Source organism: Armigeres subalbatus, chromosome 1, assembly GCF_024139115.2.
Source record: "Armigeres subalbatus isolate Guangzhou_Male chromosome 1, GZ_Asu_2, whole genome shotgun sequence".
In the NCBI taxonomy this organism is placed as follows: domain Eukaryota; kingdom Metazoa; phylum Arthropoda; class Insecta; order Diptera; family Culicidae; genus Armigeres; species Armigeres subalbatus.
The window spans coordinates 23,647,240-23,674,715 of NC_085139.1; the positions used below are offsets into that span (position 1 = coordinate 23,647,240).

General features: G+C 38.2%; 2 protein-coding genes across 2 annotated transcripts in view; both read right to left on the reverse strand.

The window, feature by feature from the left end:
• Window positions 1-27,476, reverse strand: part of LOC134222701 (ankyrin repeat domain-containing protein 12) — a 509,755-nt gene that overhangs the window by 413,391 nt on the left and 68,888 nt on the right. The gene's annotated exons all lie outside the window — the stretch shown is intronic.
• On the reverse strand, window positions 22,628-27,242 carry LOC134208182 (pre-mRNA-processing factor 19-like). The gene is made up of 3 exons (XM_062684239.1): window positions 26,158-27,242; window positions 23,726-24,172; window positions 22,628-22,906 (listed from the first exon to the last, which is right to left on the reverse strand). Exons 1-3 carry the CDS (start codon window positions 27,119-27,121, stop codon window positions 22,788-22,790), a joined length of 1,530 nt encoding a protein of 509 aa, XP_062540223.1. The 5' UTR covers window positions 27,122-27,242; the 3' UTR covers window positions 22,628-22,787.

Sequence of the window (27,476 nt, forward strand, 5' to 3'; positions counted from 1 at the left end):
TAGATTACATTTGGTAATATTTGTTTTTTTTTTAAGAAGCTATTTGTAACATATTTTTAACTTTTTTTTAAAGAATCTATCTGATTTTTTTTTTCTTTTCAGGTACTGACAAAGTAGAAAGATTGCCAGTTTTGGTACCTTCTGGAGCAAATGTTCAGCTGCTTGTCTTCTGGAACTGGTGAAAGACAGGCAAACGAAGTTTGCAAATTGATGAATGCATGGGAACTAAGCGATCGCATCTGTGCAATGGGATTTGATACAACAGCAGCAAATACAAGAATCAAAAAAGGCGCTTCTACCCTAATCGAGAAGCGGATTGGCAGAGATCTTTTATGGCTGGCGTGTAGGCATCATATTGCCGAAGTTTTGATGACAGCAGCTTGGGAAAAACTGTTTCCTTCAAAAGTCCCTTCTTCAAGTATTTTTATAAAATTTAAATCGGCATGGCCTACTATGGATCAATCCTTTGATGAAAATATGGTAGACGAAAACATTATTGAGATCCTTGGTGGTGAAACACAACATTTGATTGAATTTTTGAAAAACCAACTCAATATTCAACAGCAACGACAAGACTATAAAGAGTTGCTAAATTTATCTTTAGCATTTCTTGGTGTGAAAAGAATTAAATTTTCACCATTAGGAGCACATAGCAATGCCAGATGGATGGCGAAAGCAATATATTGTCTTAAAATATGACTGTTTAGAGGCCAATTTGACATGACCGATGATGAAAGGCGAAAAATTCCAGTAATGTGTGCTTTTATTTGACGAGTTTACATTTGGTCTTGGTTTAAAGCTCCTTTACCCTCATCAGCAGCACGAAATGATTTAAACCTGGCAAAAAAATTGATAACTTTACGAGATGCTTTCCCTGATTAATCAAGAAATGTGTATATGGCTGCGGCTTCAAGATTTGCAAATCATCTATGGTACTTGAGTGAAGAACTGGTCGCTCTGGCTTTTTTCGACCCAGAAATATGTACTGATGAGAGAAAATAAAAGGCACACAATTTAAAATCTTGTAAGGGTGATGAAGTAAGAAAAATAAAATTGAAAGTATCTACGATCGATAAGTTGACTTCTTGTACGCTTTCGGATTTTGTTTCTCAAAATACGATGATTTTTTTTGAAATTTCTGGAATATCTGCAAATTTTCTCAAAGATATGGGATGAATTGGAAGAATTTGTTCAAAGTAGAAATAAAATTAATTCATTTTTGGTAGTGAATGACTGTGCTGAAAGAGGAGTTCAAGATCAAGTTCAAGATTTTTGTGGAAAACTGACAAAAAATGAAGAACAGCTTCAATATCTTCTCAAAGTTGTTCAACAGCATAGGCAAAATTTTCCAGGTTGCACTCGCTCTGTTATAAAGGAAGCCCTAGCAGTTGAAATAAATAATTAATATAGGTATAAGTGTTGTTTGTTGATAACTTTGTAGTTTTATACAGTTAATAAATTATACTATAAACATTAAAACTGTTGTTTGAAAAATATATAACTTATATAATATCCCAGGTCTCTCTGTCTTTCTGTCCTACTGTCCCTCTGTCTGTAACGATTATATCATATCGTTCTAAAATTGATGCAACGGGCATCACGATGTCCGAAAACAACTCTTTAGAAATATTTCATGAATTTTTTCTCTCCTTAAAAACTTCAGCTCGTTGACTTCAGTGGTAAGTCACCCCCTCCGTCTCTAGCTACACTACTGTGCAGAGCACGGAAAGTATTTACCAATCGGATAAAAATTCGCGAGATTGCGTGATAATCATACATTCAATTTCGCACGGCACAGAATATGCCTGCATCGCCGCCGCAATGGTCGGTGGTACGTTGCTCTCATTTTAAACACCCCTGGGGGACTCGCTCGACACCCTCGACTTTGGATGCTTATAACTTGGCCAATTTCAAAGGGATTTATATCCGGTCTTCACCAGCCGCTTCCTTATATAAAAACCCAGATTAATCCACCTAGCGGTGAAGGCGCCTTTCTCGTGCAAAAAGGTAATAAATGTAGCCTTTACGCTTACACCTCGATGATGTACAAGAAAGGCAAAACAGTTACACCGTCTAATGTTATGATAGAAAATTTACACTAGTAGACGACAGATGGCGCTGCCAAAAGTTTCTCGAATTTCCTATGTTCGAATTTTGACTTTCGGACAATTTCATAGTACTATGAAACTCAATGAAGAGCATACTTACGCCTAAATGCGTGCAACACGAGCATCTTTATAGTACGATGAATCTCTTAATGGAAGCAAGCCACGGATAAACTTTAAAAATATTCATAGATGCAAGTCATTTTTCATAACACATTATTGTTCTATGTGACTATGTCTCATCACTATTTTAATATTATCTATTTTTAGCAATTTGCAATTATTATGAAATTCAATAGTGATCAACAGCGTTTTAGTCTCTGTCGGATGCAACTTGTTGCAAGAAAATCGGTTAAGAGTTTCTATGTGAAAATTTGGCTAATGTTTTTTATGGCATTTTGTGCACACACACACGCACACACATACACACACACACACGCACACACGGACAGACAGACATTTGTTCAGCTCATCGAGCTGAGTCGAATGGTATATAACACTGTGGGTCTCCGGGACTTTTATCAAAAGTTCGAATTTGGAGTGAAATGATTGCCTTTCGGTACAACTTAGTTGTACGAGAAAGGCAAAAAGGTTCTACATTTTGTCCACAACAGGAATCCGTCGACTATAGCGCCATCTAGAAGCAAAAAACTGAAACGGTTGCGTTTCCCCATACATTTGGGTCACTTTTTCCATTCGAACTTTGAGCCATTTGCGCACGCCAACCACTGGACCGATTGAGCTGAAATTTTCAGGGGAGCTTCTGGGACCTCCAAACTGTCATTTAAGGGAGCAAGGTTTGAAATTCCAGACTTTTCACTTTTTCCATATAAGCTTGGGCCACTCTAATAGGCGATGTACCTAATATTCGGATTAGTGTCGTCTCTTTCTTTGTTTCCACGGTATACAGACAATAAGGTAGGCTCGTAAGAAAAATGACACTTCCAGAGTGACGCATATTTTATCGCTACATGTTAGAGTGCAAAAGTAAGCATGCTGAGACCGTAGAGCATCGTCTCGGTTCAGCTTGAGCGAAGATAGTAGTGACAACACATGTTTACATTCAAAATGAATGTTTACATAGGTTATGAGCCTGCCTTGTTTTTTGTATGCCGTGCTTTGTTTCGTTCTGTCAATCGAGCTCATATTCGTGCACTCAAAATAATTTTCACTTAGAAGCTACTTGAAAACATATGCAGATATTTTCCATGTAGTTTCGGGTGTAAAAGTTAAATGATTCATTAATGATGGCACTCATTAATCTTAATTCACTAGAAACTAAAATAAAATTTAAGTGAATTTTCGTTTGGCCATGTACTTAAATTTCAAGTGAAATTTCGATATTTTTTTTTCATATTGTCCCTGTAGTTGATATCCCATCCACTAGAAGCGGACGAGGGCAAAAAAAAGGAGTCAAAAATTAATTCACACTCGAACATATTTTTTGCAAATCATTCTCATAATGCTTCTGCAAAATGTTTCATTAGCGATTGTTAATAAACATACATTTCGCTCTGAGAATCGCACTCATATATTTTTCATACATTCATTTTGAGTAGAATTCACTAGAAGAGTATATAGATATTATTTTCTATGTTTTCTAATGAACTCCACTACATTTCTCATTAAGATGCAGTTATGATTTGAGTAAGTTTTATTTGATTCCAGTAAGGCCGATGAAAGTTTCGATTTTTAAAGTCTGCATGACTTTTTATAGTGGAATTAAAGTGACAATTATTTTGAGTGTGTGCTTATGGGCACCTACTATTCGAAACGCCGATTGCTTCGATTTAGAAATTCAAATCTCATTCAAATAATTCATGCTTCCATTTCGTATCTTCTATTATTATTTTAACACAATCCGCTACTACCACACTGATCACCTGCGTACCTTAGGAAGTTTGGTTTTCAAGGATAATCGAATCATAGTCCCTGATCGTTTGCAAAGCAAGGCTTTAGAATCAGCACAACGGGGACACATGGGTATTGCCTCAACAAAACAAATTCTTCGTGAATATTTTTGGTGGCCTGGTATGAGCACAGAAGCTGAAAACTTCGTCAAAAAATGCAAAACTTGCTTACAACTTTCGAAGAAAAATTCACCAATTCCATTAACATTACCTGGAATATCCAGCTTTCCACGTTCACCATAATGGCGGATGCTATAAATTTTTTGACAAGAACTGCTTCCCGACACTGAACTGGAATTCCCATCATAGCAAACGTTAATATACCCGTTACCAATGACATCCATTGGTTTGTTTATCTTCTTATCAACAAAGAGATTTGCGCAAGAATTTTAACCTTCATTTTATATTATTGAAACATTTTCTAATTTTTATCTTATTTCAGACATTATATTTCGGAGGACCCAATTAATCAATAAAATAGGAAGTCGCTAATATATGTTTTAAGTATGCTCAAAGGTGCGCACTTTTTGCCAAAAGGATCCGCGAAGGAAGGACAACAAAATCACTATTGACTTTTTTTTCAACGGTGCTATTAATTCCTAAGAATTTTGAGATTCTGCATTCGTTAGATTGTAAGTGGGTGTAAGGCAGCCCTGTCGTCGTAAAATATGAGCTACTTAGTCGCTTATATTTTAAGGGGGCGCTGATACCATAGGGCGGTTTTTAAGGCGCACATTCGAAAACTGCGAATTTCTAAGGAGCTAGGGATTAGAAGCTCGGTTCGTGGCACTGCAAATTTCACAACATCATTTGGAGCGGATACTTGTCAATGTGCTGGAGGACCGAGGATTCGCCTACAACGTACGGTGGCCTGAAACGTGAAAAGGTGGCCTGAAACGTGAAGCAGCAAATTTTGGATTGGTGGTGAGCGTTTCGAGTGCGACAGAGTCCGCCTGGGCTGGGGTAGCAGGGACAATGTTCAAGGGATTAACGACCCCTCCCCACGACACAACAGTTAGGGCGCCTGCCTAGGACGTGTTGTGGTTTGACAGTGGGCTTTTTTAAACATCTACAAAAAACCAGAAAAAATATTTAAGCTTCTTTTTGTGGAATGTCTTCAACTGTCTAAGACGAGTTTAGTACTTTTCATTTAATCTACAAAATGCTACAAGATCTACAAAAAGCTACATGTGTCCGCAAGCAGGCCATAGCAAAGCGACCGTGTGCCACTCAAATACCACAAAAAACTTTAAATAATTTTCTAAGTTGAACATAACAGGTGTAAAAAGTAACTATTTGCTCACATGAAGTACATATCTCACTGTCCGGGTGTGGAAAACAGCTGCTGGTTACCGGTATTGATTTCGTACAACATCCGCATGAAATATCTAACAAGTCATTATCGATATTTTAAATATGGCTTTGATTGACCATCTCTAGATAAATGGAATACGTTTGATCGATTTTAATATTGTTTATTCAAACCTTCTAAAGTAAGGTAAAACACCAAAATTTCAAGTAATTCTTTTTCAATTTCAAATTTTGAACAAAGCGCACAACAATGAGGATCTGTTATTTTATGCAGGTAAAGGACTATGTCCAATTTCTTCGCCTCCGCTTAACTCTCAGATGGTTTTTACAAATCCGTCTGAACCTGGATTGAATCCTAAGTAGAGTGAAAAGACCAGGACTTCTGTTCGATCAAATTTGAGACATAACTCTAAAATTAAGTTTGAATTGGGCAAGTGAATTGATCAACCCATTGGCATGTCAAAAGTGTGACATTTTCTACTTGATGTTGCTAAAATTGTTATAAGACGCTTAATTCGCGTTCAAGTCGAACGAACGACTTTCAATTCACTGGGGCGCATATTATCACCATGAATGTCTCTCAACCACAAATTCTAGAGATGGTTGGCAAGATGCACGTGGTGTTTTTTAAGCGCAACGCGTATTACTAATGATGATGATGATAATGATGGTAGCTGCTTACGCTCGCAACTGTCCGGCGGCGGCAGAACTGTTTTCCACTCACTTCCCATCACGCATTTGGTATGTACTCACTCTCTCGTTTCGGCGACAGGTACTTTTTCGCTTGGTTGTCAGTGCTGCGGTCAGTGCTACGGTTGCAATCACACAGTTCATCGGTAGGGTCAGTGTACCAATAACGGTGGTATCCGTGATATATTAAGGCTATAGGGCACTACACGGACTGCTTTGTCTCTTTTTTGCTGCTAAGAAATTAGAAAACAACAAGGCCAGTCAATTTCAAATTTCATGAAGAACGAAAGAGAAATAGATTCGTCCGTGCAGAGCCCTATTTTAATAAACTAATGAGACACCAATATCATCGGTTTTTTAAACTCACATGCGTGGAAAACAGACACTGAGGAAAATGGACGTATGATTTTCAATCAAACGCCTTATGAAAATTTGCCACAAGGAATCGGTATGAATTTCAATATGTTGCCTTATGAATGATGATTATTATTTGAAAAAAAGCAAAGTGCGGCAGACTGGGTTCGAACCATGGACGTCGGGGTCGGGAGGCCGGTATGTAGACCACACGCCCATCGACGCTTGAATACTCGGGAAGGTAACTGCGTATAAGAAGGACTGTTGATGGAAAAAGCAGTCGAAGATTCATAAGGCGCCAGTTATGAATTTCGATAGTCCAGTTCGCTGAGTGGACACATGCCAAATCGCTACTCATCCACTTGTTTTTAAATGGACTATAACAGTAATCATTAGCACAAAGCCTTTTTTTCCAAGGATGTTATCGATCATTTAGTAATTTGCGTTCGATCATTTAGTAGTTTATCATTAACTCATTCCAGAAGCTGAATTTCAAAATGTGTTGTATGGTGAACTTCTAGTGTGAGGGTTTTTCTACAACTTTTTCTAATGGTTCGTTGTTAGAATTCAACTAATAACGGAGCTATAGTGCTAGTTGCAGTAACTTAAAGTAAATTATTGGAATTTTGTTCATTTAGTCTAAGTTACTGAAACTATAGTTATAACTCCGCTACTAGTGGAATTCAAACAACGAACCGTTAGGCAGAGTTGTAAAAAACCTTCGCACTAGTCCACGATACAACACATTTTGAAACTCAGCTTCTAAATTCAGCTAAATGATCAAACGCAAATTATTAAATGATTGATAACATCCTTGTCCTTCTCAACTTTTCGGCAAAACTAATGTAGATAATTACGGTAAAAAATTAACAGCAAACGGTAGAAAAGAAATACTTCTAGTTAACGCTTGGATTACATAAAGTGTATTCCGTATTATTATATACATCAAACAGATACTAATATTACTATAACTGGTACTCCTACCCTAGTGCGTGTTTTGTTTTGCTCGTCAGTACGGTTTTGAATGTTGCGGGCGCGCGTTCATTTTTCTGCTTCGGACAGCCAGAAAAATAATTTATTAGTGCGGTGCGTGTTGTGTAGATTTTGTAAGTACCTACTTATTTTCGTCGCGGTAAAAGTAAGCGAATCGCTTCGGTCGACAGTCGTACTATAGGTGTAAATCGGTGAGAATGTTTTTTAATGAAATAGGTGGTTGAACTTCGAATGATTCCCAAAAACTTATTAGGGTATGCAGGATTCCGTGAAGTGATTGTGAGTTTTTTTATGTTGTGGAAAACCCATTAGCTAGCTGACCATAGGATTGCCGAATAGTCTCTTCTGTCCTCAGTTGGTCAAGGCTGGATTACAATAGTGCGTTGCTATTGTACAATAGTGTGACGCGTAACGCATTGTTGTACTAAATGTTCTAAATTATCAGTGTCACAACGTCGGGCGCGTCTGGTTTGAAAACATTTAAATTTAGCGCATTGAAGCTGACGAAAATCAAGCAAACAACCAAGTAACCTATATTTTCATTGCTAAGATTTTTGATATTTATTAACAATGGTTCATTAAAAAATAAAACAAATTTGAAGTGAATCAAAACATGGTATTTATCTGGTCATCAGATCTGAAGATCCGTACATAATTTATAATCCAACCTAATTTTAAATCTTATCTAGTGGTTTTCTGACTTTCTAGGTGTTCACTAAGAAATTCATGAACCGTTTTCTATTTCATCTACTTTGTCGTTATCTCATTTTCTCCTTGAGGTTTTCATACTTGATGCGATATTTTCCTTTCTCTACCTCCTACAAAATAATAATATAATAATAAATCCTTCTAGAAAATCCCCGGGAACTTCATATATTCCTCCGGAAAGTTGTCCACGAATTCCTCTGGAAATCGTTCGAAAATTCTTCTCATATAATTGTAATTCCTCCTAAAATTTTTATAGAAACCCTTCACAAAATTTTTTTCATGAAATTCATAAGGAAATTCCTTGAAGATTTATTTTCTTCTCAGACATTTCTTCAGCTATTCTTCCAGAAAAATCTACGGTATTTATTTCAGGAATCCATTCGAGAGTTCCTTCAAGAATACATACGGAACTTCCTCCCATAATTCCTCCATTTTTTTTTATTTTATCTACTTTGTCGTTATCTCATTTTCTCCTTGAGGTTTTCATACTTGATGCGATATTTTCCTTAATTCCTCCAGGAGTTTCTTCAGAAATTTATGCCGGAAATCCTCCAGCTTCGCTCCATAATTACACTTGTAAATCTATAAAAAAAATTCTTAGGAAATTCTGCTAGGAACTTCTTCGGGAGTACCTATAGGCACTCTTCCTTTAATACCTCCGGGATAACTTCCATATTTTTTTCCAGGAATACCTACATAAATTACAAAGCGAAATCCTCTAGGATTTCATTCTGGAATTCTTTTCGCAATTACTTCAGAATATCATCCAAGAATTCCTCTAGAAATTTCTTTAGTAATTTCTCCAGGAATTCGTCCAAGTATTTCCCCGGAAGTTCTTCCAAGTATTTTTTTGGGAATTCCTTTAGAAATTTCTCCGAGAATTTTTCCGTGGAATCGTCCTGGAATTCTTTCCGGACTTCACACGAAATTTATTACAGAATTTTATTCGGAAATTAATTTGAGAGTTCCTCTAAGAGTTCTTCCAGGATTTTCTTCTAAAGAAACCCCGGGACTTCTGTAGCTGATTCATCTGCAAATACTTTCAGGATTCCATCCGGGAATTTCTCTTCTTCCTGCTATTGTTCCTGGAATTTCTTCAGATATTACACCGGAAATTCCTTCAGGAACTTCACCAATAACTATTTCAGGAATTCCTCCGGAAGTGCTTGTGGGAGTTCCTCCGGAAGCTCCTCCAAGGGGTTTTCTAAGAATTCCTCCAGGAATCCCCCCAGGAACTTCACAGGGAATTTCTGGAAGATATTTGGCAGGAATTTCACGGGAAATGGGATTTTGGAAGTTCCTCAAGAAATTCAATTTTGAGTTTTACACCGGCTGTTCCTCTGAAAATTCCTCCGGGAGTTCCACCACTAATTCCTCCGGGATTTTATTCAGGCTTTCTTTAGGAATTTATCTACAAATTCCTCCAGAAGTTCCTTCGAGAATTTCTTTGGGAGTTCCTCCGGGAGGTCCCTTAAGAATTCTTCCAGGAGTACCTCCTGGAATTCTTACGGAAGTTTATCAGGAGTTCTTTCGAGAGATCCTCCGGAATTCCTCCAGAATTTCCTCCGGAAATTCTTCCTGTAGCTCTTGAAGAAATTCATCCAGAAGTTCCACCGGCAGTTTCTCCGAGAATTCTTCTGGAAATTTCCCTGAATTCCTCCGAACTTACTCTGGCAGTTCCTATTCAAAAAATTACCCGGAGGAACTGCCGGTGAAACTTCCGGAAGAATTCTCGGAGAAAATGCCGGTGGATCTCCCGGTGGAATTCCCGAAGGAACTGCTTGAGAAACTCCCAGAGGAATTTCAGGAAGAACTCCTAGAAGAATTCCTATAGGACCTCCCAGAGAAACTATCGGAAGAACTTCGGGAGGAATTTCCAGTTATATTTGTGAAGTAAGCTTAAATGATTTCCTGAAAAAAGCCTGAATGATTTCCTGGAAGAGCTACTGGTGGAGCTCCCGGAGGAATTTGGCGAGGAACACCTGGTGGACTTCCCGCAGGAACTCCCGGAGAAACTCCCGGATGAATTGCGGGTGGAACTCTCGGAGGAGTTCTCGAAGTAACTCCTGGAAGAATTTGTGAAGAAACTCCCGTTAGAATTTTCAGAGAAACCCCTGAGGAACTCGAAAAATCTTGGAGAATTCATCTAGCTGAAACCTTTGTAGGAGTATGTAGCTGGATTATCATTATCATCACCAGAGGACCTCCCGGGAGAATTCCCTGAGGAGCTCCCAGAGAAATTCTCGGAGGAGCTTCTGGAGGAATTTCTTTATAAATTCCTGAAGAAGCCTAAATGAATTCTAGAAAGAAAGCCTGACTGATTTCCCGGAGGAAATTCTCTAGATATTCAGAGGAACTCACGTAGGAACAAAATAATTCTCGGAGAAAATCCTGGAGGAATTCTTGGAGTAACTGCCGGTGGAACTCCTGGGCGAATTCCCACAGGAACTCCCGGAGAAATTTCCGGGATCTCTCAGGGAAAATTTTGAAGTTTCCACTGGAATTCTTTCAGGATCTCTTCGGTAATTGATCTAGGAATTCCTCCGAAAATTCCATTGATGATTCCATTTAAGGTATAATTTCTGTATAAATTGGATGGAATTGGTAGTTTGTTAATAATTTTAAATAAATTTAAATAATTAGAAGACTCCGACTCGAAGTCGAGTCAAGTACGAGACACTGAAGACAGCCTTACTGTTGAGGTCGAAATACGTATCTGTCAAGATACAATTAAGTGGTGGAATTCAATGGCACTGTATTAACTCGTCTTATGACAAGTGAAGACATTCCACTAAAAGCTCAAAATAATTTTTCTTTTCGGAAATTTGTTCGAAAATGTTTGCAGATTTCTTTTGGAAATTTATCCAAACTTTCCTCCGTAAATTTCTACACAAAGTCCTGGTATTTCTCTGGAAATTCTTTCAGAAATTCTTCCAGAAACACCTAATCAATTCACTCAAGACATCCTGCTAAAGAATTCCTTCAAACATTCTTCCGGAAATTTATAATCCTTAAATTCCACAAGTATATTCCCCCAAGAGATTCTGCAGAAGTTTCCCTAGAACTCGTCCGGAAATTTATTCAGGAATTTCTCCGTCAATTACCCAGACAATCCTTCGAAAATTATTTCAAAACTTTTAAAGAAAATTCTCGAAATTCCTTCAGAAATTTCCGGCAATTCCCCAAGAACTCTCTAGCAAACTCCCTTGGGAATTCCGCCGGAAGCTACCCAGAGATTTCTTCCAAAAAATTCTTCATGAATTGCACCAAAAAATCTTTAAGAAATTTTATATGAAATTCCTCCAAACATTCATCCAGAGATTTCCAATAAATTATACAATTTACACAACTTTTACTAGTGAATGGAAAAATTTAATAATCCCATAAATGTGTAAATTTAGTTTTTCGGTTAAAACTTGGTAACTTCTTCAGTGTTTTGTTATCGAGAATATGTTTTGAAGTTCGTATTGGTTCATTGTTCTTTATAAATTAGGGTGAATTTGCACGTTCCTTCGTTCAGGAGTATTGTGATGTGATCAGGCATTATTCGCAAAGTGGATCGCTGTTGGTTGGCACATCAGTTCCAGCTAATGCCTATGAGTTATTTAAGTTATATAAGGAAAATGTTATACTTGCTTAATTTAGCAGAAATAATGTTGGTGCTTGGCGCACCAATGCGAAGTGCAAAAGTGTTTTCCTGCTGTGTTAATAAGATTTATGCTGATTTATGCTTTGTGCAGGAGAAAATATGTACGTGATAAATGTGTGTTGCAACGTGCTATCGCTTAGCACGCCAGTTCGATCAGAAGAATTTTCCTGAAGTTTGAAAGAATTTTATAGTGCGTGCTGGTGCGATTAAGAGTGGAAATTTTCTGTTTTGTCTAGCAGAGTGCATATCACGTGCACGTCAATTCGTTTAAAAGGATCGTTTATCAGCGGCAGCAGTATGGCAGCATGGTCGTAGAACAGTTGGAATTCTGGGACATCGGCGGTATGATACAGTTAATTGGCGTAAAGTTGTCGTAAGTTATTCTTTATAATATTATGATCTTAATATATGCAATATTTGGTTTATGATCTTTATTTTGACTATAGGGTGATTCTACACAATATAGGTATTACACAAGCATGCAAATGCATGCTTTGCTTGCTATGGTGTGTGTATGGCGAATCAATAACTTTTTATCGGTGGTCTAGTTACTGCCGCTTTTCTCTTACAAGCAGGAGATCGTGGGTTCGATCCCAGGCTCGTTCCTATTTTTTAAAGTGGCACGAACTATATCCACTTCCTTGGTGAATCCTCGACCTATGCTTCAGTTTATCTACCCTACCCAATTAACAAAACTTCCTTTCCGTGGTAATTGTGGAGATGCAGAGGTATTCTCGGTCTCTAGTAGCTACAATAAATCCACACTAACATTCTTCTCATTTTCCAACTGACTGCAAGGACTTGGCCGCAGCTCCATTATTGATCTCAATTTGTTATCTGCTGAAACGTGTACTTTGAGAATAGGTGGTAAATCCTAACCTCTATTCACTTGGATCGTAGTGCAACCATTTACATGTACAGTTAAGTTAAGCTAAAACAAAATTAATAAACCGCCTTGCAGTAATGGTACTTTCTCGTGTAATAAATACACTATGTAATAAATGCATAAAGTGTTATACATTAGAGAGATCCAAGTAGCACTTCATGGGAATATATTCCATTTTTTCATCAATCCACATCTATATGCGTTTATAAAGACAGAAGACAGAATCACCGGATGTCGCACAGACTGAACACTTACATCTAGACAACTGACGTCACTAACCACACGGCCACGAAGCCCATAATTGTGCTTATTATGATACGTGGCAGCAACATCTAAAAAACCCTAATTAAACCACCTACTGATGATGATGCATTTCTCTCTTATTCAAAATAATTGATAAACATGTAAGAGAAGTCTCTAATAACACTAATAGGTAAAAGGGACTTATTTTCCACCTTCGCTTAAATTAAAAATTTGCATTGTAAAGATTGCTGCCGAATGTAAATTTATTGCAAGCAAATCGGCTTAGGTTAATTGCCCGAAAAATAAGTGAGATTTTTGCACAAGTTTTGCTTATAAAATAATATTCTAGCCTTTACTCTTGAGCCCATAGTGCGATCGGATCGATTTTTTATATGACTTAGGGGAAACTGGGGTAAAACAACTTTTTGGCATTTTTTACGGTGTTCCAGGAATATTTTTAAAAATGTTTACTACTGGAGTGCCCGAAAAATGATTAGGATTTTTTTGCACGGGTTTTACATATAAAAAAATATTTTTGCCATAACTTTTGAGCCCATGGTGTGGTCGATTTTAAATAGGAAACAATGGAGCAGGATTCTTCGTCGAATGCAACTTGTTGCGACTAAATAATTAAGGATAAATGCCCGAAAAAAGGGGTGAGATTTCTTTGTGCACACACAAACACCAAATGACCAAATCTTCAAAAATTACAAAGTTACTTTTTTCTGGAGGTATGTTGTTTGGGCGACTATCTGACGCATATTTTCGTTGCGACTAAAATAAGCGAACCAGTAGATTTTTTTATGAGCGGTGATACGACTATAATTTGATGTCTTTATACTATGTTCGCACTACGGCCTGAATAACATGTTATTTAAATGATCAACAATAGAAAGCTCATCAAGATAGCCGAATAACATAAGAAGGCTTTAGTGCGAAACCTGTATTAAATGTATTTATTGAGAACTAAGATCTAACTGTCAATCGTTTAGTTGATTGTAGCGCCGCACTCTAGCTAGCTAGCACTTTAATAAAGAAATTAATAATAATAATAGGGGAAAAGACAGCTTTGGCAGGTTTTGTACTATTATTGTCAGGGTGGTTTTTGTCGACTAAATTTTATGAAAATTTGATATGCAAATAATTTTTAGGCCAAATTTGAGCATAATAAAAAACCCCCCTGACAATAATAGCACAAAACCTGCCAAAGCCGTCATTCCCCCTAATAGATGGATTTAAGTTCGAGCTTGATGGCTTTCTCCAGAACACATGAAAACGTTGTATTCTAATAATACTCCAACTTTCCCGGCAAAATGTTCAATCTTCATAAATATAAACACAGCTGATCTCAATACAAATCGATTCATGAGAAGTACATCCGTTTGGGAGTTATATTGCCTCAAAGGAATCATTTTTATATATTTAGAATAGAAAAGCAGCTTGTAAGAGCTTATATCGTAAGAGTTCACTCGCCATAAGACGAGTTTGTACAATCCCATTGAATTCCACCACTTAATTGTATCTTGACAGATACGTATTTCGACCTCAACAGTAAGGCCGTCTTCAGTGTCTCGTACTTGACTCGACTTGAGTGGTGGAATTCAATGGGATTGTACAAACTCGTCTTATGACAAGTGAAGACATTCCACTAAAAGCTCAAAATAATTTCCTTAACAAAATGTAACAGTAGTGGGCGGGCGTAGTGAAACGTCACGTCTGTTATAAAATTGTACTGAGTATACCAGACGTGACGTCACATTCGGTCGCCTTTGGCCATCGTCGGCAACCCAGCTGAGAGTTTCTCCCTCAAAAGAAAGAATTTTCGTTGAACAAATACTACTTTAGGGTGCCCACGCAAAAGATATTTTATTTACTAGATAAAGATTGTCGCTTCGGTTCCCTTTGTTCTGCTGTCCGGAACATGTTGGGTACCAAGCTGTCAAATCGTATGGATTTTCCTTCTTTGACATTTAGCTCCCATATCCTCGCCAGCAAAAGATGTTCCGGACAGCGACGACAGCGACAATCTTTATCTGGTAACTAAAATATCTTTTGCCCACACCTGTAGTCAAGCACATCAAGATCGTACTATAAACTTTGCATCGCGTGAGTTGCAACATCGATTTTGCGCGTACTCGCTCTCTCTAGCAGACCATGGTAGTTCACTACCCGAAGCAATTAACACGAATGAGGGTGGAGAGCGCAGAACCAACGCTCACCGACTTTCTGACTTTTCAGACAAGAGAGGCTTTATTTTATAACAGTAATAACTTTCAAGTTAACCGTGACCGAGTGGATAGCGTACACGCATCAATCTGGCGGTTTTGTTGATGCTCTTGGTTCGAATCCAAGAGAGAGCCATGGGAGGGGGGAAGGGGGTGGGGCATTTAAAACCAATTGGTTTACTATTTTTGTACACACAGTTGATAGTAACTATTATACTGAGACCTATGAAGGCGAATCTGAGTTTCAATTAGCTAAAATAGACCAAAACAAATTTTTGCTTTAGTAGAAAGCTTCTTAGTTGTCGACTAAGCGTGACTAATCAGGACGGCAGGGCTGGTGTAAGGTCAACGGTGATCAAAAGTAAAATTTATAGAACGTGGTCATGATTTGGATATTATTTGAGTTCTTCATGCAATGCCCATCAAATAACAGTTTACGGATTAAAACTTATCATGTTCGGGGATGCCGTCAAATCTTTGGTATATCCAATTATCAAATTAGTAGAGAGGAAAGAGGGAAAATTACTAAAACTAATTGAAACATTAGGTATATCCAATTATTACATTATCTCGTTAATGTTAATTCTCGAAGCTTCATAATGTCAACCTTTTCTATAGACGACTCTAAGCCACTCTGATATTTGAAAGTGGAACATAGTTTTAGTACGTCACTTGGTTTGATGCTGCGAAGCGTTTGACAAATGTTTTCCTACGAGGTGAACCGGCCCAGGGCAGAAAACCTCATTAATAAAGATAATAAAAAAAATGTTTTCCGGAGATCAATTCCGTTTAGTTTTTTTAACAGAGGAGCGTCGAGGTTTACAGATCTATGGTATGGTCAGACATCAGAAGATGTAAAAAAACGGGTAATATCCCGAAATGATAAGTTCAAATATCTCAAGATTCTTAGGAATCAATAGCACCGTTGAATGAAAAAAATGTCAATAGTGATTTTGTCCTTCCTTCGCAGATTCTTTAGGCAAAAAGTGAGCATATACTTAAAATATTTTTTGACGACTTCCTATTTTATTGATTGGGGCAACCGAAGATAATGTCTGAAATAAGATAAAAATTAGAAAATGTTTCAATAATTTAAAAGGAAGTTAAAAAATCTTGCACAAATTCCTTTGTTGATAAGAAAATAAACAAACCAATGGATGTCGTTGGTAACGGGGATATGAACGTTTGCTATGATGGGAATTCCAGTTCAGTGTCGGGAAGCAGTTATTGTCAAAAAATTTATAGCATCCGCCATTATGGTGAGCGTGGAAAGCTGGATATATCAACGATTACGAGAAATTCCCCTTTTCCAAAGTCCTTAGCGGTGAAAAAAAACAATCTGAAGAATTTCCCAAGGACCATGAGGTAATTTTCTTGTAGCCTCATGGTCCTTGGGAAAATCTTCAGATTGTTTTTTCCACCGCTAAGGACTTTGGAAAAGGGGAATTTCTCGTAATCGTTGATATAAAGCCTGTCCACGTTATATTTCGGACACCCAGATAATGTCCAATTGATTTGTCGCCATTTCATCAACTTGGACGACAGCTAAAATATGCTGAAAGAAGCACCCGAAGCGAAATGACCTGCTGACATATAAATGGTTCGAATCAGTGGTTTGTAAAAATTTAAAAAAATCACGTATGAAGTTGGGTGTCCGAAATTTAACGTGGACAGGCTTTATATTCCAGGTAATGTTATTTTAAAAACAATTGAAATACATCTGTTTCTATTATACATGTAAAAAAAACAAAATTAAAGATATTTCAATGTCATTGGAATGTATAGTATGGATGCCGATAAAACTAATGCAGCGTTGAATAAAGTATTTTTGGTTTGGGGATGCCCGCTCATAATCCAAAGCGACAACGGACCTGTAGTGAATAAGATAAGAATGAGGAGTTATTGCACCTTTTTTTGCCACCCGGCCTACTCCTCTGCCCTTCCGTCAGGGAGCCTACCGGGGACTTTAGCATTCTCAAGGTTTTTTTTACCTTGTCTTCCATTTTCTTTTCTTTTTTCGAAAACACATATTTTTTTATTTACCTGATTCCGATGACACCGATTCCAACAAAAGTAGACAGGGAGCTCAACCAACTAAAAAAACTGAATTGAATTCTACCGGCTGCGTCATTGTCGTGACCCGGACGAGGTTTTCAAGCTCGACCGTTCGTCGCAACAATACTCAGCAAACTGAACTCTGTTATCGATTCGTTCCAACACGAACGAATAACCGAAAACACCTTTGCGTTACCATGGAGCACAAGATAGCACTATACACGCTGATCAAAATGGATCAATAAATGAGTTCATATCGTTACAAGTAAATAATCTCAGTGGTATTTTGCAATAACTCCTCATTCTTATCTTATTCACTACAGGACCCTCATTCCAAAGGGAAATAAGAGAGAAGGACGAGTTGTACAAGTTCAAGGCTAAGCAATATGCAGATGATAGAAGAAGAGCAAAGGATTCAAACATTACAGTGGGTGATGATGTTCTTCTATAGCTCTAAATAAAAAGCTCAGAACGGTTCCGACATTTGGAGCTGAAAGGTTTACTGTCATCGCCAGAGAGGGAGCAAAAGTTGTAATTAGAAGCGATCATGAAGTTCAATATTCCAGAAATGTCCAGGATGTTAAGAAAATAGTGCACGATTATGAACTATCACAAGAGGACAAAACAACAATTAAGCTGTGAACTGGAGTAAGAAACAAATGAAAAAAACGTAGCTACAGAGCGAGTTGAAAGACCAAAACGAAATATTGTTATTCCTAATAGATACAAAGACATGCACTTGCATTAAATTTTTCAATAAGAGTAGAAATAGAGAGTAATGTAGTGATATATAAAATAAAGATATGTATAAATAAAATCAATTGAATTTACTGAAAAAATAATAATAATAAAGTATATTAATGTTATCATAAGAAGATGAACATAGAAACCCTTGAAATAATAAACAAACTAAGGACTCTAATGTCGTTTTCGTTTTTGAGGTGTAGCAACACCGTTTAGTGCAGCATTTTGCACGGCAAAAACGAACGTTTTGAGTGCAGTTGGGTTTGTTTGTTATGGATACCTGTTGGATACCATAAAAATAAAACAATAACAAAGGGAGAAACTTGACAACAAACTACACTACACGGCACACTCTGATTTTTTCTGGTGCTACACTGCTTGTTTCAGTGCAAGAAAAATGCTACACTGGTGTAGCACGAAAATCAAAAACGAACATTTTCGGTGCAAAAGTGTAGCACGAGTGTAGCTACACCGCAAAAACGAAAACGACATAAGGAAAAACCTCTGCTATTCGATGGATTCAGTCTTTCAACGAATCTGAAGAAAGATAGACGTGTTTATCAAGAGACGGATTACACAGCTTAGTATGGATGAAACCCACGGTCACAACAAATAGTTTATCAGGGACTGCAAACGAAATGGGTAGCTAATCCCAAATTGTATGGTCATAATGCTCATGCTCAAAAGAGAAAAAATATCAAACGTAATGATCGTCCTTATTCACAAAAAAAATAAAGAGAACCGATTCTAGTCTGTACCCACCAGGAACTGAGTATTCGTGACTGCAATTAGCCGAAAAAGAAGAATTACCGATCAGTCGAATTGATTTTATCACATAAAATGTATAAAAAATAAGCTTATCGTAGAAGTCAAACAGAAACATGTCGAGATGAGTCGTTGTGTAACGTTTAATTCTTTTATCATAGCCATTCCTAACCACACCGCTGAATATCACTTCAATCGAGCGGAGTGGAATAAACTAACGCAGGAAAACAGCTTGCGGTTGTTGAAACCACCATCATATCGTCCATAAAGTGCACTGCTACTGTTTTAGCCTACAGACAGCAACACTAAACCAGTGACCAAAAAAATAGTAACCGTTCAAATATAAAGTGAATTGCGAAAAACCATCTTCAAATGAACAATATAAGGAAATTCCACAAACCGACACCACCGCAGAAGCGAGCAGGACGAGACGGGATTTGTGCCTTCCACTTGGCTCCGTCGTCAGTTGAATTGCATACTGACTGGAGTGGAAACGGAATTTCCTGCTTCTTCCAAAGTTTCTCTCGCTTCCGCTTTTCGGGGGAGCCTTCACGGCTTTTTTTTATGATGTTACATTTACTATCGTTACAACGAGCCACCGACCGACCCCTGGTCCCGCATACTCCGGATACGGACGAAGTCTGCCTGCGGAAGAAGAACTGTAATGGAGCAATTCCAAGGCGACTTACACCATCGTTTATCCGCGTAGCACTTGGGCATTCACCACACCGCACAGCACTGTTGACCTTGACAGGGGTGGGCCTCTCGTAAGAGGGGTTCAATGTGGAAATGGGTCAGGTACTGAACACCACTTGGGAAAATGAATAGAGCCCAAGGGATAGAGCGAGGAAAATCGGGTTCAAGGATTTATTATTTGTTTGCTGGTTGAGGGTTGGACTCATTTATAAGGGAATGAAATAAAGCAGAGGAAAATATCTTGTTTGATTGAGCTGTTGCTGGGAATAGTGTTTCATTGTGAATGTCAAGTCCAACAGTGAACATCAATCTGACTGGCTACAATGTTGGACATCTGAGGAATATTTCCGACTGCAACCGGAGTTGTTGAAGCCATTCTCATCGATCTTCGTCAAGTTGATATATGATGCTCGATCGTGGAATGACAATGCTTTGCGAATCAGTGAAACTGAATTTCCTCGTGAATTCAGTCTACATTTTGTTAGAAATAAGAAAATTGTGGGTAAATGTTGCCTCTTATTGTCATCATGGTGCTAGTTGCTGAACTGGTTTAACTGCAGGCGGCACAATATTATGCTTGCAGTTGAGAAAGTATTCGACAAAAATGGTGTTTAGTGAAATTTGAAAAATTGAATGCAAGAGTCCAATACCTTTGAGGGACAGTGAAACAATACAAATTGTAATTATAAAGATAGTGAAATCACAGCTTCTTATATCTGATCCGGCGTAGCCGAAACCAAGAGAAATTGCTGATTAGGAACTGAAGCAAAGCATTGGTACACTGGAAATTTTCATTAGAATAAGCTCATTACACAGCTTATTCTAATGAAAATATATTTCAGCTTCAGCTGTTCCATCATATAACGGATTAGTAAGTTCAGCACCCAACTACGGCTTCAAAATCTGTCGGCAGCAATGATTAAATGGTTTAGTGGCTAATAGACACTTTAAATAACACTTAATATTCAGGGGTGTTCAGGAACCTGGTATCTAAAGGTTTATGTGGAGTCCAGAAAACTTTTTTAAATTTTTGTGATAATTTTTAATCATAATTGATTATAAATAATAGCAAAAGTAGTAGTACAAGTAGCAAAATTTCTCCTGAAAAACTTTGTTAAAGACGCCAAGTTCCAAGTTTTAAACATGTTCATCATAAAGCATACAAGCATGTGGAGACGCATGGTGCGTTGTTTCATTATTTCCTTGTGTCAAACTTTTTGTGCAAAAAATAAAGGTTTATAATATTCTGCAAAACCCGTAGTGAGAGCATATTTGCATCAAGTTATGATCAAAATAAAGCTCTATTCAAAGTAAATCTGGACACACTGTTCAATACACCACCACGCCCCTGGTGATCGGAACAAAAAACATTTGAAAGGCATTAGTTGATGTTTCATTGACGAAGAAATCGGTGAAAAGTCTTCCTTCATTGGTCGACGCATCTTGAAATTACGGATCATGGAACTTGAAAAAAGAAAATGGATTGTGCACAAACATCTAGAGAACCCTTCGTGGTCTGCCTCAAAAATAGCAAAAGTGTTGAAATTCCCAAAGTCAACGGTGTGTCTTGTAATCAAACGGTACAAGGACACTCTGAGTGTGGATAGAGCACAGCGCATCTATCATAAAAGTGGTACCAGGAACAAAGAGCTGAGGAGAAAGGTGTTGAGGTACGTGAAAAGCAATCCAGGTGTCTCCATACGTGATTTGGCAAAGAAATACAATTCCAACTTTTCCACCGTGCGTAACATCCTTTCAAGAGAAGGATATAAGTCTTTTTGTGCTAGTAAACATCCGAATCGCTCCCTGAACCAAAATTTAGTGGCCAAAAAGTGAGCACGATTATTATACGAATGAGTTTTGACGAAATTATGTCAAAATGGATGAAAATTTTATCTGGCAACTGGTCGTGGGGATGTCCCTTCCAGGTATAAATTTGTTTTTGCTGATAAGTTTCCTTACAAACTAATGATTTGGCAAGGAATCTGCAGTTGTGGCCTTAAAACCAAGGTTTTCATCACATCTTCCACAATGACGTCGTTAACTTAACATTAAAGAGTGTCTAAAAAGCGGATTTTACCCTTCATTCGGCAGCACAAGACCAAGGTTTTGTTTTGGCCGGATCTACCCAGCTGCCACTACTCGAAGGTGGTACTAGAATGGTATGCTGCAAACAATGTTAATTTCGTCGCCAAAGAGATTAATCCTCCGAATTGCCCTGAGTTCAGACCGATCGAAAACTTTTGGGCAATTGTCAAGCGAAAGCTTCGATGATGTTGTAAAGAAGTGACAAATGCACAACAAATGCGTTTAAAGTGGAATAAGTTCGCCGATACAGTGTCACCTGCGACTGTGCAGATCATGATGGCATCGATCACAAGTAAAGAACGACAGTTCGTTCGGAACGGTGAAATGTAATAACTTGTTATATATCATTTGAAAGCTGAATAAATACCCTTTTGTTTAACGTTTTGATCAACCGTGTATGTTGTTTAATTCTTGAGTTATGATCACTTGAATGCGTCCAAATTTACTTTGAATCTGCTTTGCTACTGGTTTTAGATTAAACATGCCTTACATTCGCTTTCAACTCGACAGTTCAGGTATTAAAATAAAGTCGATTACTTTTGTCAAATTGCAGCTATATCATCTTTGACATCTTTGACCGTTGATGAGGCATGGCAACTGTTAAAATCAAAGGTGTATAATACCGCAAAGGATGTTTTAGGCAGCATTTCACGGAATCCTCCTACGAGGAAGAACCGGAAAGTTTTGGCCGATGTGAAGAGATGTTTTTTGGGGTCAATCATTCTGCACATCTCAAGTGAATATTAAAGTTTTTTCAAAATCTTCATCAGTACCCTGTCGGTGAGCAGATTAATCGAACCTTTTAGTATTTTAAACGATTCAACAAGAAACGTAATTTAATCAGAACAACAGCAACGAAAATTCGTCATGAAGACTGGACAATGATCTATCTCAAATTCCAGATGCACTAGCGGAGTCACAGGATTCAGCGGTGATGGTGGCTCCTACTCTTGTAGAAGTCATATATTGAGCATCATTAAAAACGGAAAATCATCAGGCGTTGACTCATTATACGCGGAGTTTTTCAAATATTGTGACCATTGAACCATCGCAGAGCATCATCATCTTCTTGTGAGGGCGTGGAACACCAATGTGATTCCTACCGAATGGAAACACACTTTAGTCATGCCGATTTGAATGGTAAAGAACCCCAAATCTATCGTCGAATATCTCTAAGCTGCACAACTTATAAGGGGCTGTCTATATTTTTTTCAAAGTGGTACAACTGCATTTAATTATCATATCCAAATGATGGCTCAATTAGAAGAGTCTCAAGCGCAAGAGTAAATCTTATTATTCAAATACCGTCAGACTTGCGGTATACTGACCGGCGTCAATTACTTACTGCAACTATCATATGCGTCCTTACTCAATTCCGTACAATTTGAGCGTTCGATCCATGCTCGTCGACGCAACATACTGAGCGTGTTTGCCAAAACGTACGCCTGTTGCCAGCGCGGTGTGATCATTGAATACCTTCAACTCTTGCCATTGTTTGCATGAGCATGAGCATGAGCAGGATAACCGTACAATTCGTAGTTGCTACTCCGTGATTGACTAGAACTTGCGAAATTGCACAGGGAACCAATTGAATGGAGCTTGGGTTTAGCTACCATTCTCAATGTGCAAATTTCGGAAATTCAATGCATTTGACTAAGTCAATTACGGCGCCGGCCACGTCCTTACGGTCATCAAGGGAAGGAAGGATTATTAGTTCAACTCTCGTTGCTACTAGAGACCGAGTATACCTCTGCATCTCCACGATAGTCTTAGGATAGGATATTGTGTTAGTATGAAGGGATATATTATCTGGATTCACTTTGGTAAGTGATGCGATCTATGGGGTAGGAATATATGAATGAGAATTAGAAGTACTAGAGTAATGAGAAAGTATTAAAGTGAATTCTAAAGGGATTCATTTTTTACAATTAGAATTTGAATGCTATTGGATTCTAATACCACGCACACGTCTACCACACCATCGCTACCCGCACATCAACCTCACACATTCTTACTTGTATGAGGCCTGCACGAGCGTAGCGACCGTATATAGCATTCGTATGCGGGTACAAATGAATACCAATCTATTTTTACATTTTATTTACTGCTACTAAGTAACAGGCAGCTTTTTATAACAATTCTATATTTAGAATCATACTTGCTAGCAATGAGAATTTGATTTGCAAAGAGATTGAGTTATATGATTAATGAAATTATCTAATAGGAAATTAGAAAGGGCCAGGGATCAAACCCTTAATCTCCTGCTTATGAGGCAGAAGCAGTGACACAAGGCCACCAAGCACCTCCCTTCAACTCTTGCCATTGTTTGCACAGATAAACTCTGATATCGGTTCCCGCAATCGCCAGATAGGTTCCGCTCTGATCGAAGCAAAGATCCTTCACTTCGTAGCCCTCATCCAGGGTAATCGTCTTGAAGTTCTTCAACTTTCGTAAATCCAACAGTTTTATGCAAGCGTCGTCGGCTGCCGTAGCCAGATAGTAACCGTTTTCAGAAAATGAAATAGCCGTAATAGGGCCGGTGTGTCCCGGGAAGTTGGCAACATTGCTCTGCTCCTTCAAGTCCCAAATTTTTACTTGCGAGTCTTCAGTTCCCGTGCCGAAAATTAAACCATCAGGATGGAACTGAGCCATGGTGAGACCGATGTCAGTTGGATCTGGCACTTTCGTGAGCAGGCGGCCGGTACGAATGTCCGAGAAGGCCCAGTGCTTGTCGGAGGAAGTGGACAGTACGTAGTCCAGGGTTGTTACGGAGATCCTGAAATATTTTCCGCGCCAAATCCGCGCCGACTAAAATGAAATCCGCGCCATTTCCGCGCGACATGAAATCCATTCCGCGCCAAATCCGCGCGATCCAGATCTAAATTCTAATTAAATACACAGTATATGTCAATTTTTGCATAACAATTTATTGAAAGTCTTCTCTTCAAGTTCTTTTTTACAAGTTCTTTTTTTTACAATATTACTGATTTCAAATATGATTTAAAACTGCAACATATGATTGTATCAAAATGCTAATAGGACTAATAAAACCGCAGTAAGTATTACAACTCTTCTAAATGGCCTTATTCACCATTAGAAGTACTGAATCTAAGGGAACAAGAACTAAACAGTCAAAACTATTTGCATAAACACCGCCTTTTGGATTAGATGATGGCTTTGGCATGTTTTGTTCCGTTATTGTCAGGGCTTTTTTTTTTGATAGAACTTTATAAAATTCGGCACAAAGTACGTTGATATACAAATGAATGTTAAGGCCAGATTTGATAATAATTGATTAAAGATAAACGTGGCAAATATTAAAAAATCTGCCAAAATCGCAATTTCTTTTGAAGTAATTAATTATGCAGCTTTGTTATAGTCATTGATCACAAGACAAACTTGCGTAGATATTAAGGAATTAGACAATGAAGCTCCGTTTTTGAAACTAAACTTCTGTAAAACAAACATTTGAATACATATCAAGAAACAAATAATACAAAATCTAACATAGTTGCTCAAGCTTGATTTTTAAGTTAGAATCAAACGTGAATTCCTTTAAAAATTCCACAGGAATATTTTTAGAAATTTCAGAAGAAATTTCTTTGGAAATACGGCAGAATAATTTGCGAAAACTCCAACGTTATTTCTCCTCCAATTCTTGTAACAAGCTTTTCTAAAAGTTCATGCAGAAATTTTTTTGACCATTCTTACTGGAACTTCATTTAAAAAAAATCATCTTTCATGCGCAGATTCATTCCAGAAATTTCTGCGGGTCATCCTCCGGAAATTCTCCCAGAAATTTTCATGGAAATGTTTGCAGAAATCCAACTGCCCTTGACAGTGGCGTATCCACGGGGGTGGTTTTGGGCATAAAACCCTCCCCAGAGACAAAATTTTCGGAAGAAATTTTCTTTTCGAAAATTTTTTTTTACCAGAAAATCCCCCCCAGACCAATTTTCTGGCTACGCCACTGGCCCTTGAATCTGCTGAAGTGCAGAAGTCGCTCCAAATTAGCTCCGAGTATTCTTACAAAAATTCCCTTGGGAAATTATTTTGTAACTCATTTGGGAATTTTGTCGTGAGTTCAAGTAAATTCTCCACAAATAGCCTGCGGAAAATCTTCATAGCTTACTTGCAGAAATCCCTTCATGAATTCCTACGGAAATCGCTTTAGAAATTCTTGCAGAAATTGATTGGTGACTTCCTGCGGAAAAACTCTCGGTTCTATTTTGAGTAATTATTAAAGAAATTTCTGTGATCATTGCTATAACTCTTTTGTAAATATCTTGGAACTACAAATAAATTGACAAGATGAAAATTGGTGTTCATGTCCTCCAGTAGACATGGTTTGTGTGCGGTTTAGAATGGATTAAAAATGACAACAAGTGGCGTATCTCTCATCATAACATTTGTTTAAATAATACTTGAGAGTGTAATGCATGCCATAAAATAAGGACTTGGACATATCCAAAAAATAATGTTAATAACCTTCAAACGTAAATTTGTTCTCAACAACATTTGCTAATGAAAATAAAGCCCATCTATAGATAGGCATCAAACTAATTTTCAAATAAACTTCCTTAAATTTAGCATTTTATTTATTAAATTTCCAACTAAAACTAAATCCGCGCCAAATCCGCGCGAAACCCTAAAATCGTTATGTAAATCCGCGCCAAATCCGCGAAAACCGCGAAATCCGCGAAAATCGCGAAATCCGCGTAGTCGTAACAACCCTGGTAGTCGCCTGTGGGATGCAAAGACAAACCAGTGACCGGGCCATCGTGACAACGAAGAAGCAGTTGCGTTTGGGAGGTCGGGACGTTCCAAATCCGAATACAAGCGTCAGGAGAAGCTGTAATAACGGTGTCATCCTCTGGATGGAAGATGACCTTCGTGACTTTTTTGGTGTGTCCCTTGAGAATTGCCACGATTTGTTCGGTGTCTTTGTTAAATACGGTGGCATTTTTATCATTTCCTCCCGTCAGAATTTTACTTTGATCAGAATGGTTAATATCCAATGCCAAGATTCCAGGAACACTCGCTGAGTGGAGACCGGGATGTGAAGCAAGTGTGAGAAAACCACGAATCTTTTCCGCACTGACCAATTCTTCCGGAACAGTACGACCCTTCTTCTTTCGCTCCTGTATCAAAACTGTGGCTTTGTCCTGGAGCTTCTGAATTACTTCTGCGCTCATGCCGGCTTGCTCAATCGGCTGTGTAGCCATTCCGCCAGCTTCCGCGGCGATTGACGGTTGTGGAATAGACGACTGAATGGAAGCGACGCCGGTTTGTGGTTTCAGAGTGGCCAATACTTCACGGGCAGCTGCTACATCCTTGTTGAGACGAGCGATCACACGGCAGGCCGCATCATGCTGGTAGAGGGCATGAGACAATTCCTGCCTGGCTGTTTGCAACTGTTGTCTCTGTGTAAATGCATGCAACATCAAAGCATCCCATTCGTCTTGCATCATTTTCAGTGTGGCTGGAATACTGGTGGCGCTCGGTGGCTTCGGACGAACGATTGGTGGAGTCTTGATTTCGATTAGCTCCTCCGCCTTCAACGGTTCACCATTTATAGGATCGCATTCGTTTTCAACGATATACTTCTCTAACAACCGTTTCTCAAATATTGCTCCGGATCGAGGGGATACAACCGGGTGCTCCGGAACTTCATTAGATATACTACAAACAAGCGACATATTCGTCCAACTAGTTTAGATATATTATTTCAATCAGCTCTAGTTTTTCATGAACTTTTCTTAATTTTTGTGCACAAATTCTTCGCTTTCTGAACGTTTCGTCGCTACAATTTTTAATGTTTGACCAGCCCTATGCTAAGAGCTCATGTTTAGCGTGGACCACGTGGACAGATTTTGGTCAGTTTTGGATACCCCCTCTCTCAGCATGGACATTTGTTCATATAAATTTTAAAAAAATTGTACGGACCGTAGACATTTGCCATACACCCCCTCCCCACTAAACTGTCCACGTGGTATATGGACGACCCCTAAGATATATGCCAGCTGGATTTTGATAAAACTACAGAATCTTTTT

Excerpts from the sequence above, each read along its gene's own strand:
- LOC134208182 (XM_062684239.1), bottom strand. The coding sequence starts at position 27,121 with ATGTCGCTTGTTTGTAGTATATCTAATGAAGTTCCGGAGCACCCGGTT. Across the intron at positions 24,173-26,157 it reads GCATCCCACAGGCGACTACC|TACTGTCCACTTCCTCCGAC; the intron begins AGGGTTGTTACG and ends CCCTGGACTACG. Across the intron at positions 22,907-23,725 it reads ATGGCAAGAGTTGAAGGGAG|AGTTGAAGGTATTCAATGAT; the intron begins GTGCTTGGTGGC and ends AACAATGGCAAG.